This window comes from Gorilla gorilla, chromosome 2 (genome assembly GCF_029281585.2).
Source record: "Gorilla gorilla gorilla isolate KB3781 chromosome 2, NHGRI_mGorGor1-v2.1_pri, whole genome shotgun sequence".
Classification (NCBI taxonomy): domain Eukaryota; kingdom Metazoa; phylum Chordata; class Mammalia; order Primates; family Hominidae; genus Gorilla; species Gorilla gorilla.
This window is the reverse complement of record NC_086017.1, coordinates 72,113,298-72,128,588: the sequence shown is the minus strand read 5'-3', so window position 1 is coordinate 72,128,588 and position 15,291 is coordinate 72,113,298. Positions and strand designations below refer to the sequence as shown.

Below are 15,291 nucleotides of genomic sequence, written 5' to 3'. Positions count from 1 at the left end.
TAGTTAGAATGTTAATGGGTAGCTAAAAATTTTAAATTACTTTTATGATTGAACTCAGTGAAATTAAACTATTTTTCATTTCATATCACTTGGTATAATTTGCTTGGCAGTCTCATTTCTTCAGCTGAGATTCAAATGAAAGTTTCAGAGTCTATGGAAAGTTTTACCATGAAAACTAAAACTGTAGATTCATCTCATTCTTTGAATCTTGATACAAAGGGAGAAACTATTTACATACAGAACAATGTGCAAAATAGAATTTAAAAGACAAATAGGAAAGCACTTGGTAACTGGAGAGACAGGCAATGTTTGAAAGTTAGAAGCAATTTTGATTTATTATCAGATGACTGAGCCTTAATTATTTTAATAGTCCTTATAATCTCTCTTTTTCACCTTCACTTCAGTCAATTCCATATAAACCTTAACCGCTTTTAAGTTTCTTCATGTCCCTATCAAAGAAAAAGAACAACCATTTAGGAAAAGTTAACTTTTCTCTAGTATTGTTTAGCAATTCTTTTTAAATTCCTAAGTTATCTTCTGAAATAGTTTTGAAATAGGCATATTTTTAGGACAATATGTCTACAAGCCATCATTCTTAATAATTAAGGTAAGATAGATTAGTTCAGAAAAAATAGGACATTTTTTGGACTAAACGAGTGACTTTAAAGTACTATGTCATTATGGCCAGGGGCTGATGTTTATCTTCAGATAAAGTCATAAATTGCTCAGAAGAAAATACAACACTGTATATCTACTTGAATACCAACAATTCATACATAGGTCAAAACCGTATTTTCTTTTTCATCACATTTAAGGAGTACAAGGAGTACAAATAGTAATCCATTTCGGTGTATACATTAATGCAAAGAAGACATAACCCCCAAACTCAAGGCATTTAAAACATTTTCTTGCTTTATGCCAAAGAAACTTTTTCAAAGCACTACCTTGAATTGCTTTTCCAGTCGTGTCTTTCCTCCTACTCCTGGTATAAGGATGCTGTTAACATAGCTGTGCAGCTGATTTGAAGATACTTCAGTCTCCTTTCCAAGAATGGCTTCCAACAAGGCATCATGGATGAAAATGTACTGCTCCTAAGAGGTACAATACATGGTAGTCACTGAGGGAGTGTTAAGGGTTAGCCACTCATTCATGAAGTGTACCTTAGTTTAATTCTGCCGCTAACAGGGACCTCCCAGTGATTTCCTTCAAGCACTTACAGCTAGGTGATTTGCTCCAATACTCACTTTATCAATCCTAACTTATTTTACGGTAGAGACTGTGTTAAGTTTAGCTCTGTATTCTATACTGTGCCTGGATCATGGTATTCTATACTGTGCTTATTGCTTCAACTCAATAAGCAAACAAAAAATCGTGTTCAATGAAGGGTTTTAGAACCATCCTCTCCTATGTATTTCTCAGGCCAGACAACATGTTTAACTCCCCCTACCATCTAACACAGCTCTTGAAACAACTGTATCTCTTTCGTAAGTACTTGTGTAGTTATTTAGGAATCCAAATGTTAACATCCATACAGAAATGGAAAACTGTGATCCGTAGAATAGGATCATTGTCAGAATATCTTCTAATACAAACCTGTAAATTACTGCAAGCCCTAAAAGAATGAATCTGTCTCTTCATTATCATTTAACAAATTTCAGTTACAGCATTTGCCAGAATGTCGTGAGGACGCTGGCAGCTACTCCTTACCTCAGTCTGGACGAGGTAGTTACGCTGTGTCCTGATATGCTTCAGGAATCCCAGGACGTTAACTGTGCTTTTGTCTTTTATCTGTTGCAGCATGCTGTCTATTACAATATAGGTGCCTGTTCTGCCTACACCAGCACTGTAAGAAATGAAGACACTCAACTGGCACTTTTGTTTTATCATACTGTTAACTTTGGATTCGAAAAATTCCAATCTAAACCCCATTTATTTTATTATTTTTCTGAGATGAGATGGAGTTTCACTCTGTTGCCCAGGCTGGAGTGCAGTGGCGCAATCTCGGTTCACTGCAACCTCCGCCTCCCAGTTCAAGCAATTCTCGAGCCTCAGCCTACCGAGTAGCTGGGATTACAGATGTGTACCACTACACCCGACTAATTTTTTATCTTTAGTAGAGGTTTCACCATGTTGGCCAGACTGGTATCGAACTCCTGACCTCAGGTGATCTGCCCACTTTGGCCTCCCAAACTGCTGGAATTACAGGTGTGAGCCACCACTCCCAGCCTAAACCCCACTTAGATAACCTTAGATGACATACGTTATTCACTTAGCATTGCAACATAAATCACAGAACAAGCGACATGTATTTGAGTACCAAAGTTTAAAACAAACAAAAAAGAGGCAAGAATGCATTTTCAAATGAAACAGAATAAAAGCATTTTTAAACAACCAACTAAAGTCATTTACTGTGGCTGACAAAAAACAAGCTTTATACAAGGATTTCCCAGTGCTTTTGAAAAGGTATTTTATATGGAACATATAAACTAAAAATTTAAAAATGAAATATTTTCATATATACTATAAATATTGTTATTTAGAAGAACCTTTCAGAAAAGCCATTTACAAAAACACGATCTCTATTCTAGTGTGGAAAGTTCTTGTGTTTAACGTCATATTTTTATTTATTAGGATCAGGCTACAATTTTCCTATAAACAATGGGGATTTTGTAATTTTTTCTTTTTTTTTTTGAGTCACGATCTTGCTCTGTCACCCAGGCTGGAGTGCAGTTATGTGAACACAGCCCACTGCAGCCTTGACCTACTGGGTTCAAGGGATCCTTCTGTCTCAGCCTCCCATGTAGCTGGGACCACAGGCATGTGCCACCATGCTGGCTAATTTTTTTAATTTTTGTAGAAATTGGGTCTCAGGCTACAACAATTTTGTAGAAATTGTTGCCCAGGCTGGTCTCAAACTCCTGGGCTCAAGCGATCCTCCCACCTCAGCCTCACAAAGTGCTGGGATTACAGGAGTTGGCCTCCATGCCTGGCTGATATTATTAATAAGAAGATTTTATAAAAACTAGAGATTGATCTAGTTTTTTAAAAATCACAGAAGCAGCAGATGATTTCTTAATGTTACAGGAATAGAGCCTCTTTAAGACTATCATAGGTCTTATCCATCCCAGTTTCCAGTGGAAGATTCAGCTTCTAAGTGAAAGCAGTAGCAATCATTGTGGTCCAAGGTCACTGAGGCCTAAGTCCCCTGCCCCATCTATTTCACATGTTGAATCCCAGACCCTACCTGCAGTGCACCAACACAGGGCCCATTTCTGGCATCCGAGCTGCTGAGGATCTCCTCACGAAAGTCAGTACTGGAAGGGCATACTCGGGAACTCCCATGTCAGGCCACTGTGTATAGTGATACTGGATCACTACCCTTTCATTCTGACGACCCTTGGGATTTCCCTTCTGACCCTGTGAGAAAAGTGAAAAAAGATGTCTTTAAGGTGAGGGGTGGACATTCTGGAAAAAAATAATGTAAGGGTGTCAGGACACATGACCACTGATCACATTCACCCTAAGCACTGTTCCCAGGCTAGGTTATTCCCCCTTGTAGCCAACTTTCATGCCATTAGATTGGAGACATTACCAAGCTGGATATGAAGTGTCACTATCACTTAGAAGAGAAGACTGTTTAAGATTGTACAAAGAATGAACATTTAGTATCAGTTTTTTCTGGATTTGGAACTATCCAAAACACTTGTACTTTTCCTGCAAGGCCTCCATTTCCTGACTTTCTGCCCCAAGTCCAGATCTTAGTACTTTGCTTTCATGTCTCTGTGGGCTATGATTCCCATTCCTTCTCCACTGTCCAGGCTGGACCTTTAGGAGCCAGAGTGCTTGTTGCTGCTGTAAACTATCCAGGAAGTGATGGGAAGATTTTAAATGTCAAATACTTCTGTCTTTAGAGTCAGAGGCAGTGTCTCATTTATCTGTCACTTTCATAAATGACTTTTTCAGAGTAGTTTTCCTTTAAGTGTCTGAACTTTTTACATTTTAACTACTTTAGATGAAATATTCCCCAAATAGATTATTTGCTATGATATGATTTCTTATTATCAATACCTAATTTCTAAATTTTTTTTGGATGACTCAGGGTCATTAATCAACACTGAAGCTTGAAGTGTGTCTGGTCCTGTGCTATTGTACAAAGGTCCATGATGGCTTTAATTCTTCTGTTAACTCTCATTTTTCTACTTTTTTCCTGTTAGTATGTAAAACACCTGAAGTTCCTATTTGACTTCTTCCTCTGACTTAAGCTGTTTCTAAAACAAGAGTAAGTGGGCCCTGTTTAAATACCTGAAATATTCTCATCAGTTGGGCTTTGTAAGTTTTTTGCTGGTTATTGATCATCTTGAGCCAGCCAGCAGCTCTATTTCATAGTAGAGGACACAGATGTATTGCTATGCTACTGATATTCATGTTATTTCTGCCATTTTGGGAAATAAACATACATAGAAAGGATAGTTAACCTGGGATCACAGATGGGCTTTGGAGCCACTGAAATTTTACATAAAAATGTGAGTAAGTGTGAATATAAATGGGGCAAGGAGGCTACAGTTTTATCACATTTTCCAAAATGTGCAAGACACCAAGAAAAAAAAAATTATCCCATTGCTGCAAACAACTGCCATACCTAAGTTCTGTGGAATAACTACATTTTTTAATGAGTATCTATTTACAGTTCTTTATACAGTATTTCCTCCTTACCTGCAGTTTCACATTCCCGAGGTCAACCACAGTCCAAAAATATTACAGTATTTTAAGAGAAACAGTATATATTCATATAACTTTTATTATAGAATATTATTATTGTTCTATTTCAGTATTATTGTTACTCTCTTGCTGTGCCTAATTTATAAATTAAATTTTATCATAGATATGTATGTATAGGAAAAGATATTGTTATAAATAGGCTTCAGTACTACCTGAGGTTTCAAGCATCCACTGGGGGGTCTTGAAACATACCTTCCACAATTAAGGGGAGACTGTGTACTGCTGTGATGATTGATCTAGGACATTTGTTGTGACAGGCGATTTTGAAAAAGAAACTGAGATAACCTGAAAACAGTATTTCCACAAAAATGTGATTCTTAGGGTATTAGTAGTTCTATAGAGAAGGGTATTATTGTTAACACCAGTGCTCTGGTCACTTATGTTCACTGTAAATTTCTAAAATGCTGGGGGGATATATATTATGTAGCATTCATTTCCCATTCTTGAACAGCAGAATCTGATGTTTACAAGAATCTTACAGGACAAGTATTCCTTGGAACATACTTTGGGAAACAATGCTTTATATCTGTCAGAAAATTGGAATAAAAAAGCTAAATCAAACAGATGCTGCCATATTTGCTGAGTATTACCAAAACCTAAGAGGATGATTTTTTAAAAAATGAAGCCTGTTCATGTAGAGATTAAAGGCTCAATCAGGCCAGTTAAATTCTATTATATGCTTTGCCAATACCTTTCACACCATACACTGATGTCAATCAAAAGTTATGAAAAAATGTTTTAAAAATGCTTTTTAAAAACCAAGTTGGTTATGAGATTTGGCCTTGGTTGTACAGTAATTTTCATACAAGTATAAAAAGGAGATGCCCTGGCAGCCTACCCAATTCCTTCCATACCTTTTTCATTTTTGTATTTCTGATTGAAAAACAACGAACAGTGTAGCAGGCATGTATTTTTGTGCTCTTCAGCGTGACAATAATGTTTCCATATTCCTCACTGTTCTCTGTTGGCCAATACTGATCACATTTTCGCTGCAGAAAGAAAAAAGTTGTAAAGTATAACTGCAATCTATGCCACAATTCTGTTGATAATGTAATTTCAAACGACAATGTTAAAACACAGGTGAGATTGCCATTTAGTTGACTGAAAAAGGAATAGGTGAGTTTAACTGCTTAAAGGCAGGTGTGACCTCTGACAAGGCTGACGGCTTGGGATAAGTTTGTGTGAGACCATGTGAGAAATGGGCCTAGTATTTATGGTCACCTTTCAATATATAATGCATTTTTATTTTTGCATTATAATGCATTTTTAAAAGGGACTAAGAAAGAAACCTCTATGTCTGACCTGTAAGAAATGTGGGTAGGGTTTGTTATAAAGGGAGCTTAAGTATCATTTGGAAGGCTGGGTTGGATTCATGGAAGGTTCTCTTCTAACTGTGAGACTCTTCTTATTGTAACTTGGATCATCAAAAGTAAAACAGTGACTCCACAACATGAAGCAGTGGTGATTTTGAGCAGGGAACCTGAAGCGTAGCTTCTTTTATTTATTTTTTATTTTTGTTTTTAATTTTTAATTTTTAATTTCAGTTTTGGGGTACATGTGCAAGATCTGTAGGTTTGTTACATAGGTAATCATGTGCCATAGTGGTTTGATGCACCTATCAACCCAGTGTGGTGATTCCTTGAAGTGTAGCTTTTATTCCAGCCTAAATTAATATCATCTAATGTAAACTCATAATCCAATAAATTCTACAGCATTAATCATTTTTTTAAAAGGTCCTCTTAATGATGGTTAAACTGTTTAGGCAATTTTTGCTTCCCCCAATCTTAACTATTAGTAGCTCCTTGTCTACACCGTGCTTCTTTCAATTTCCCTGTTTACTGTTGTCTGTCCCCTGTACTTAGAACACCCTTTCCTTCTCTTTTTAGCCTGTGTAATTCCTCGTAATCATTGTTCAAGTCTCATCTCAAGTATTAGCTCCTTTAAAAAATCTCTGTACAGAGGAATGTACAGAGGATACATTGATTCATTTTGCAGCATTCCACTGATACCCTGTTCATCTCTGTCATCACATTTACTCTCATAATGCCTTAGCTCTCTTTCCTTCTGAATCATAAGCAAGATAGAGCAGAGAGAACACTTTTCATTTCCGTAACTCTTTATACCTTGTCAAGTTCCTACCCTAAAGCAGGTACGCCACAAGTATTTTTTGAATGAAGGTGCATTATTAAGATAGTGAGTCAAAAGGCTCTTACTCTTCCTTTTTCCACAAGGTTCGTAATCATCACAATGATTCCAGTGTTTTGTTCCCAAATCATCCTCCAGAAATCTTCAAATGTAGACTTCAAAGGTCCTTGGGTGGCAATGTAGGCTTTTGCTTTGTTGTAACCCTTCAAAATGACACAGCACAAAGTGAGATGAAAGCAGTTATCACAGAAGACCAGTCAATAATTCAAATGCCTTCCATATTGAATGGGCTTTGTTTTTAGTGAAAGCTCTGTACAGTATTAAAATATATTAAACAGTTTCTGCTGCAGTCTTCAATTTCTAGAAACAGGTTTATAATAACAGTTCTGACTTACATCAACATAGTTTGCATTAATGTAGTCGCTGTGCTTAGAGTCTTTTCCTGGTAAAGGTCTTAACTTCACCCTACTGTGATCATCTATAGAAGATAAGAAAAAAAAATCAGAAATAAAATGGATAATTCAGAAACTAGCACCATTCTAAAGCACAACACAAGGCAATCAGGTAACATGACATCTCCCAAGGTAGTCTGAGAAAACTTTTGGCAGAACAACTAAATAGAGCATTCAAACCCATCCCAAAATACAGAGCCACTCCTACATCTCCTGCTCTCAGGATGCAAACTCATGTAAAACTATTAAAAATTGTAGTCCTCTATATTTTAAAGCCAAGTTCAAAGGTATTCGCTTGTTCTGTATTTTAAAGCCAAGTTCAAAGGGCTTTGATTATGCCCTATGCCCCTGAACCCTCCCCATTAATACAAATATAAAAGGGTGACTGATCTGTCAAGTCCAAAACATCTATTAATATTTTCAGGCAATTCCATTGCTAATTCACTTGGATTCCCTGCTACCCTAACAGAACCTAAGTAATTGAGGAAACCAGAGCTTTTGTTAAGAGTAATCTCATTATAGGAATCTGAAGTTAATCTTCAGATTTTAGGATCCACTTAACCTCAGTTAATGAACAAAAGTTGGGGGTAGGTGATGCATGACATGTGTATCTAGTTGCCCAACAGAGTGTGCCTGCTTTTTTTAGGATAGCAAAATAAGTAAAAGGAAGCTGAGGTTATAATTTTATTTTCCCTAGGTAGAAACAGAATGGGCAAAACCCAATTTATGTTTCTGTTTATAGTCATTATCATAAAAGGCTAGTTGAAAAAGAAGTCCAATGAGTGGATCAGCATAGGCATTACTGACCTCAGAATATACCAAGCAATTTTTGAGAGCCCTCTATGTTTTTGGAACTGTGAACTGTTTTTGTTGTTCTGACAAACTTTCAGTTTACAGTTGACATGAAACAGGTGTTGCTTGATATAAATAGGCCCCAAAGGAAAAATTTCTCCTAAGGCATCTGGATCCAAACCGTTATGCCTTAGTAGTCATTAATTGCATATTGTTATTTCTTAGACTGACAAGACATTAATAGATCAATTTGGGAGGTGATTTGGTAACATCCACATATACCTTGAAAGTTGTGATGAATCTGAGAGAAGGTTTTTCATACATCATGTTTCTGGCTCATTCACGGTCTGATTTTACTTGTTTCTATGCTATTCTTTGCCATGTAAAGGCATTAATATAGGGGGTAGATGAAGGCAGGCAATGTGCCCAGAATCTGAGTGGCCAAGAGAACACCAAAACCTAACTAACTCCCGGAATGTTAAAAAATAAAATTACATCTAATTTGAAATTGTGAAAGTAAAATCACAAATGAAGTTGTGAAAGTGCAATTCACATTTAACCAGAGATGATGGTTTTCTAGCAAAACACCATGACCTTTGGGCACATCACACATTAGTTGCTTTGATTTTCTCCTCCTTTTTTTGCCACAATACTTTTAGCAAGGCAGTAAGTAATGTTTGACATTAGAGAAGTAAAGGATGCTCTGGTGGAGAGAATGGTGTGTGTGTGTGTGTTTGTGTGTATGTATGTATATATAAGGTACAGATGTATATATATCCTTGCCTCATTTCTCTGGTTAGAAAGGAGGTGTATCTGGATAGAGAAATCCTCATAGTCACAGCAGTGGTGAGCCTTCATTGAGTTGGCCAACAAATACTGCCAAAGTCAATCCAAAGACTAGGGAGAGGTTTGACTTTCTTCCTTGTTCTCCCGCTGGCTTTTTTAACCAGTTCATTTTCTCAGAAAAGTAGAACAAACAATCCTATTCAAAAGTAACTTGGAGTTTTTGTAACATTTTATTTAGAAATAAAACTACCTTTGTTTATAGAGGACATCGTGTATACAGGAATTCAAGGAATCAACAAAAAACTACTAGAAAAGATGGATTCAGCAAGGTTGTAGGATACAACCTACAAATGTATTTATATAAACTAGCAATGAGCAATCCAAAAATAAAACTAAGTAAACAATTTCATTTACATTAGGATCAAATGGAATAAAATACTTAGGAATAAATTTAACAAAAGCAATACAATAGTACAATTCAGAAACAATTGTTGAAAGAATAGCCAAAACAATCTTGAAAAAGGAACAAATTTAGAGAACTCACATTAAGAAAGTGAAAAGACAATGCACAGAATGAGAAAATATTTGCAAACTGTATATTCAATAAATGATCTGTATCCAGAATATATAAAGAATTCTCACAACTCAACAAAATACAAAAGTAAGTCAGTTAAAAAATGGTAAAGGATCTGATTAGACATTTCTCCAAACAAGTTATACAAATGGCCAATAAGCACGAAAAGATGCTCAACATCACTAATAATTGGGGAGATGCAAATCGAAACTACAATAGGATACCACTTCATACCGGTTAGGAAGGCTGTTTTTTTTTTTTTAAATAGTAAGAGTTGGTGAGGATGTGGAAACATGGGACCCTTTATATATTGTTGGTGGGAACGTAAAATGAATAGCCACTTTGGAAAAGAGTTTGATAGTTCCTCAAAATTTTAAACATAGAATTACCATATAATCTAGCAAATTCTACTCCTAGGTATACACCAAAGAGAAGTGAAAATGTCTGTCTACATAAAGACTTGTACATGAATGTTCATAGCGGTATTCATACTAGCTGAGAAGTGGAAAAGAAACAGTGTCCATCAAATGATGAATGAATAGACAAAATGCTGTATATCCACACATTAGAGTATTATTCAGCCATAAAAGGGAATGAAGTATTGATATATGGTACAACATGGATGAGTGTTGAAATCATTGCGCTAAATTAAAGCCAGACACAAAAGGTCACATATAGTATGAATCTATTTATATGAAATGTCCAGAATATGCAAAACCACAGAGACAGAAGGTAGATACAGGGTTTCTAAGTGCTGGAGAGAAGGAGGAATTGGGAGTGCCTGCTAACAGGTTTCTTGCTGAGGTGCAAAAACTGTTCTAAAATTAGATTGTGGTGATGATCGTACAACTCTGTGAATATACTAAAACCCCAGAGTTGTATACCCTAGGAAATTTTTTTTTTTTTTTTTTTTTTTGGAGACAAGGTCTTGCTCTGTTCCCCAGGCTTGAGTGCAGTGGCACAATCTTGGCTCACAGCAACCTCCAACTCCTGGGTTCAAGTGATTCTTGTGCCTCTCCAGTAGCTGGGACTACAGGCGCATGCCACCACACCCCATTAACTTTAGAATTTTTTTTTTTTTTCCAGATGGAGTCTCACTCTGTCACCCAGGATGGAGTACAGTGGCATGATCTCGGCTCACTGCAAGCTCCGCCTCCTGGGTTCATGCCATTCTCCTGCCTTAGCCTCCCGAGTAGCTGGGACTACAGGCGCCTGCCACCACGGCTGGCTAATTTTTGTATTTTTAGTAGAGACAGGGTTTCACCGTGTTAGCCAGGATGGTCTCGATCTCCTGACCTCGTGATCCGCCCGCCTTGGCCTCCCAAAGTGCTGGGATTACAGGCGTGAGTCACTGTGCCCGGCCAAGTTTAGTATTTTTTGTAGAGACAGAGTTTCACCATGTTGGCCAGGCTGCTCTTGCACTCCTGGCCTCAAGTGATCCACCTGCCTCGGCCTCCGAAAGTGCTGGGATTACAGGCGTAAGCCACTGTGCCTGGCCTTAAATGGGTAAATTTCATATGGTATATGAATTATATTTCACTAAAACTTTAAGAAAACATTATACAGTACTGTTCAAATTTTAAGTGGTCCAATTTAAATGCACTATTATATACAATTCTATGTAATGTCCTTACCATAGTATATGTTAACTATAAATATCTATGCCCCTATCCTTAGTATCAAAGCATATATTATATGCCAGTGAGCCAAGCCCCACATGTCTGTGAAATGTGGTCTTCTAGCCATAGAAGTAGCTTGTGCTCCTAGGGTATTCCTTGAGGCTGTGTATGAAGAGGCTCTGTATGAAGAATGTCCATTTGTTTGAGTCCCTAACCTACAGAATATTCCTGACCATGGAAATGTGATAGATAGGAGTAAGCACATGGACCAAAAGGCCTGGAGGCTCATCATTTAAGGTACAAGCCAATTATGTAGTCTTTGAAAGAATGCTTTGAAATTCAGCTTGCTTGATTCAATTCCCAATATTTTCATTTGTATTAAAAGATTTGGCCCTTACAGGTTAAAAACAATGTCAGTATAACCAAGTGACATTCAAATTTTGGCTCCCAACATGTGATGTGCCATCACTTCATGTGAAAATAGTGAAGCTCCAAACATTTTCTTTCAGTCACCTTATTAAGCTCGCTGAGCTCTGACAGCCTAATGAAAGGCTAAGGGGGAAGAAAATGTCCCAACTTCTACACTGTTGAAGATGGGCTAATGAGAGGTTAGCTTGCAAGAATCATTCTTTCTTGGCATCCTGCTTCTGATTGCTTGGCTTTCAGCTTATACGCAGCATGAAAATTTAATTTCCTTGCAGTTGAAGATAGTTTAAAGCTTATTACTCACATGCTAAAATGTTGATGTATCTGTTTTTGTGCTTGTTTTCTGGATGATTGGAATGCTCTGCAGTGATGTTCATATCAGCAGTACAGCGCTGGACTTCCTAGTGAAGAAAACAGCAAGATTATAGACACAGTTTAGAAACAAAGGAACACCATATACATTTAAAGGCAGAAAGTATTTACTCACTCCCTGGCCACAGCCACCGTTACCTTCTCAATCCCAACTTCGGATATAATTATTGATATATTTATAACGAGTTTATGAAGAATGTGAAAAAGGTATAAAGATTTCATTATTTACTATTTCATCAATCATCTACTTTATTCTAGATTTTGACCTAGTCCCTCAGATGTAAAACAATATCTCTTTTTGAATACATCATAGTCTATGGGTGAGAAAAATATTGAAAAAGATAGTCAAACATGATGAATACAAAAGAGGCCTGAAAAAGCTCTGATGGGAGCACAGAACAGAGGAAGGCTTTAGACAGGTGAAAAAATTTACCTAAGTCTTAAAGGAAGAAAGGGAATTTCTAAGAAGTATAATCTCTACCATGATTTGCAATATGCTTACAGGCCTTATAGCCTCATTTTATAATTGTGAGGGTGCACTGACTCTAAAGACTCAGTGCTGAAATAACCCTAATAATAGCCCAACTAATGGTCATATCTCATATATACAGTCTTGACAAATTATTTGTGAACTCTAGTATTTTAAAAGTTATCCTTCTTTGGAAAAATAGCAGTAGCAGAAATAACGCTCTTATCCTACCTTGGCTGTGGATTTAAACGTCATCCATTAGCCTAATACAACGTTGCTGAAAAGCCAAATTTTTCTACACTATATGCTTCAAACCCAAGAAAGTACTGGAGCTGACTAATAAGGGAAGTCATTAGCAGTACACAGCTGCTACAAAGAGCCTGAACAAAGTAACACAAAATTATCAGGAGAAATGTTTTACACAGAACAGATGTAGCAGAGTTTAGAAGCATGCAGACTTTTTTTTTCCACAAAGGAGTTGCCTAGTAATTATGGATGTTTTCCATAGTATTTACATTAAACATAATGAAAACAATGAACTGGTTGTCTTTTATATTCACAAAGTACTTCCCAGGGAGAAGTACACTTCTTCTCTAGAAGGAGGAAGTTACTGTACTCAGAGAATTTAAGGTATAAAAGCAAAGAATTTCTGTGTGTTCAAAGAAACAGTATTCAATGACTCTCCAATTGTTGGACACTGTAAATTGAAGTTTCCATAATTATAGTCCTTCCCAGCTGTCCATTTAAAAAAAAAAAAAAGCCCCACAGGCATTAATTCAATCCACCTTTCTGGGAAAGTGTGTTTCATGACAGTTCTTACCCTTTCCTTACTCTTACTAAACTCCAATATTTTCTGTTCTAACATAGTTTATAACCTATGGTTTGGAAAACACTGGTTTAAGGAGCTTTAAGGCTGCCCTTTGGCTCTTCTCTAAAATTAGATAATAAAGTGTGATCACAAATCAGTCTACGTAAGAACATGAGCAATGCTAGCCAAACTTAGAATATTGGGACCTGCCTTTTGAAACTGCCTTATAAGCTCTGAGCCATGCTCTTTTGAAGAGTTTCAAGGGCAGACAACTTTTGAAAATGGATTTGAAACAAGTTAGTCTTTTGTTTTCAGGTTTTGAAGGTCACACCTTTGGCATGTACTTCTTTAGGGTTGAGTTGTTCAGGTATCTTATGCTGAGAGATTGTGGCTTTTAGTACCTTAGTCTGAGATTTACTTTGTTTATTGATTTTTTTTTCCTGTTGTATAGATCTGACCACCCTAGCTATGGACTGAAGTTGGAGCCTCTTTTCTAATATAATGCAATTGACCAAGACTGCTTGGGAGCAGCTGTCAGTATTGTTTAAAGCTGTCATTCAATATGGCCAAACTCTTTGTTATCTAAAACCCCTTGTCTGATCTGTTGCCTCTGTTTCACTTTTCCAATTAGATGAATGACAGAAACAAAAAATCGTAATAAATATTGTCAAATCTGATTTTATTAGAACCCATGGGGTTTGCCTGAGGCCTTCTGATTTTGTCATGTAGATAATAATGTCATCTGTAATTCCTTGCAGTACTGCCTGGCTCATTTAGATGCTGATAATATCATCTGATCTGGGAGTGGCTTTTCTCTATCAGAACTGCCATTTCAAAGTTAACATGATTTTAATAGGTGTTAAAAACCCTTTAAAGAGACACTGGCCAATGGAGTATGCATTGTAAATTTACCTATTCAGAACTTGATAAATAGTTTAAGCTTGTTTATATTTTACTCCCTATATAACAAAGCTAGAATTCTCAAAAAGAACAGTTTGAATCTTAACAGGCACATAAGCATAGGAGAAGGCCAACATAAAACAGGTTGAAAATAAAGCAAAAAATCGAAGACTGAACAAACCCTAAAAGTTGATATAACGAGAATTTTAGGGAGGTGATGTAGGCTAAATCACTTCCTACCTACAGTCATTGATGCAAGAGGCTATTTAAAGAGCACTTAAAGACCTACTGTCCTACTATACTGTGGCTCAATTCAAAAAAAATAATGCAACAAAACTTCTAGAAATCTTTCAGATTGCTCAGTTCCAAAAAGGTAGCTGAGAATAAATTATTTGGATCTGGTTACCAAGTATTACACCAAGTAGGGGTAACATTCTTCGTGCCTGAGTTCAGGCAGCCTACAATTGTGGTAAAGAGACTGTTCTACAGATGACTGATGGGTTTAGGTCATGGTAGTGACCCAGTGCATGTACAGTGTCAGACACAGAACTGGCCTTTGACAGGTGCTGGTTACACTGCATCTTCCAGCCCCTACTCTCTTCTGCTCAGGGTATAAATTGCTGCCAGACTGATTTTCCTCAAACGTTGTGCTGACTTTGTTATTCCCTTCCTCAGAAACGTGTGGAGAGATTCCACATTCCCTTAGCCAGGCTTTCAAGGTCCCATCTTATCTTCCCCGCCCTTCCCAATCCCACACAATATTAACTCCATACCCTTTGAAAAGACCATTTGATTTCCTGCTTATTGCTTTATTGCCATTTACCTTGGTAAGAATGCCTGTTCTCTTCCTGTATCCAAATCCATGTATCTTTATCAAAATGACTGCATTTGCCCCCTAGAAAACTAACCTATCTTTGGAGAGTATAACACAGCATTATTATCCTGCAGCTGGTCTCTAGCATAAGAATTATTTTTCATGAAATCTGGCTATCTCCCTTTTATCTCCCTCTTCACCAAAATCTCAAACAACTGTGATTTACCTCATAACCGTTTAAAAATGTTTTTCTTAAGATATTTAAGACCCAAACTGGCATTTTTGTCAAAAACGCTGAGGAAACTAACTCTACAGCAAGCTTATCCAATCCATGGCCCACGGGCCACAGGCGGCC

At 37.0% G+C, this 15,291-nt stretch overlaps 1 protein-coding gene and 1 long non-coding RNA gene across 7 annotated transcripts in view; one reads left to right on the top strand and one right to left on the bottom strand.

Moving 5' to 3' along the window:
- Nucleotides 1–13,899, top strand: part of LOC109026284 (uncharacterized) — a 66,035-nt gene extending 52,136 nt beyond the window's left edge. For all 4 annotated transcript variants that reach the window (XR_010132836.1, XR_010132838.1, XR_010132837.1 and 1 more), the window contains 2 exons: nucleotides 11,941–12,152; nucleotides 13,674–13,899. This is a non-coding gene — a long non-coding RNA (uncharacterized lncRNA). The remainder of the gene's footprint in view (nucleotides 1–11,940; nucleotides 12,153–13,673) is intronic.
- Nucleotides 1–15,291, bottom strand: part of PTPRG (protein tyrosine phosphatase receptor type G) — a 730,401-nt gene that overhangs the window by 19,301 nt on the left and 695,809 nt on the right. For all 3 annotated transcript variants that reach the window (XM_004034399.5, XM_004034398.5, XM_055383012.2), the window contains 7 exons: nucleotides 11,878–11,974; nucleotides 7,320–7,402; nucleotides 6,993–7,127; nucleotides 5,634–5,768; nucleotides 3,245–3,417; nucleotides 1,708–1,843; nucleotides 945–1,091 (listed from right to left, as the gene is read on the bottom strand). In XM_004034399.5, the coding sequence (XP_004034447.3) occupies nucleotides 945–1,091; nucleotides 1,708–1,843; nucleotides 3,245–3,417; nucleotides 5,634–5,768; nucleotides 6,993–7,127; nucleotides 7,320–7,402; nucleotides 11,878–11,974 (906 nt within the window). The remainder of the gene's footprint in view (nucleotides 1–944; nucleotides 1,092–1,707; nucleotides 1,844–3,244; nucleotides 3,418–5,633; nucleotides 5,769–6,992; nucleotides 7,128–7,319; nucleotides 7,403–11,877; nucleotides 11,975–15,291) is intronic.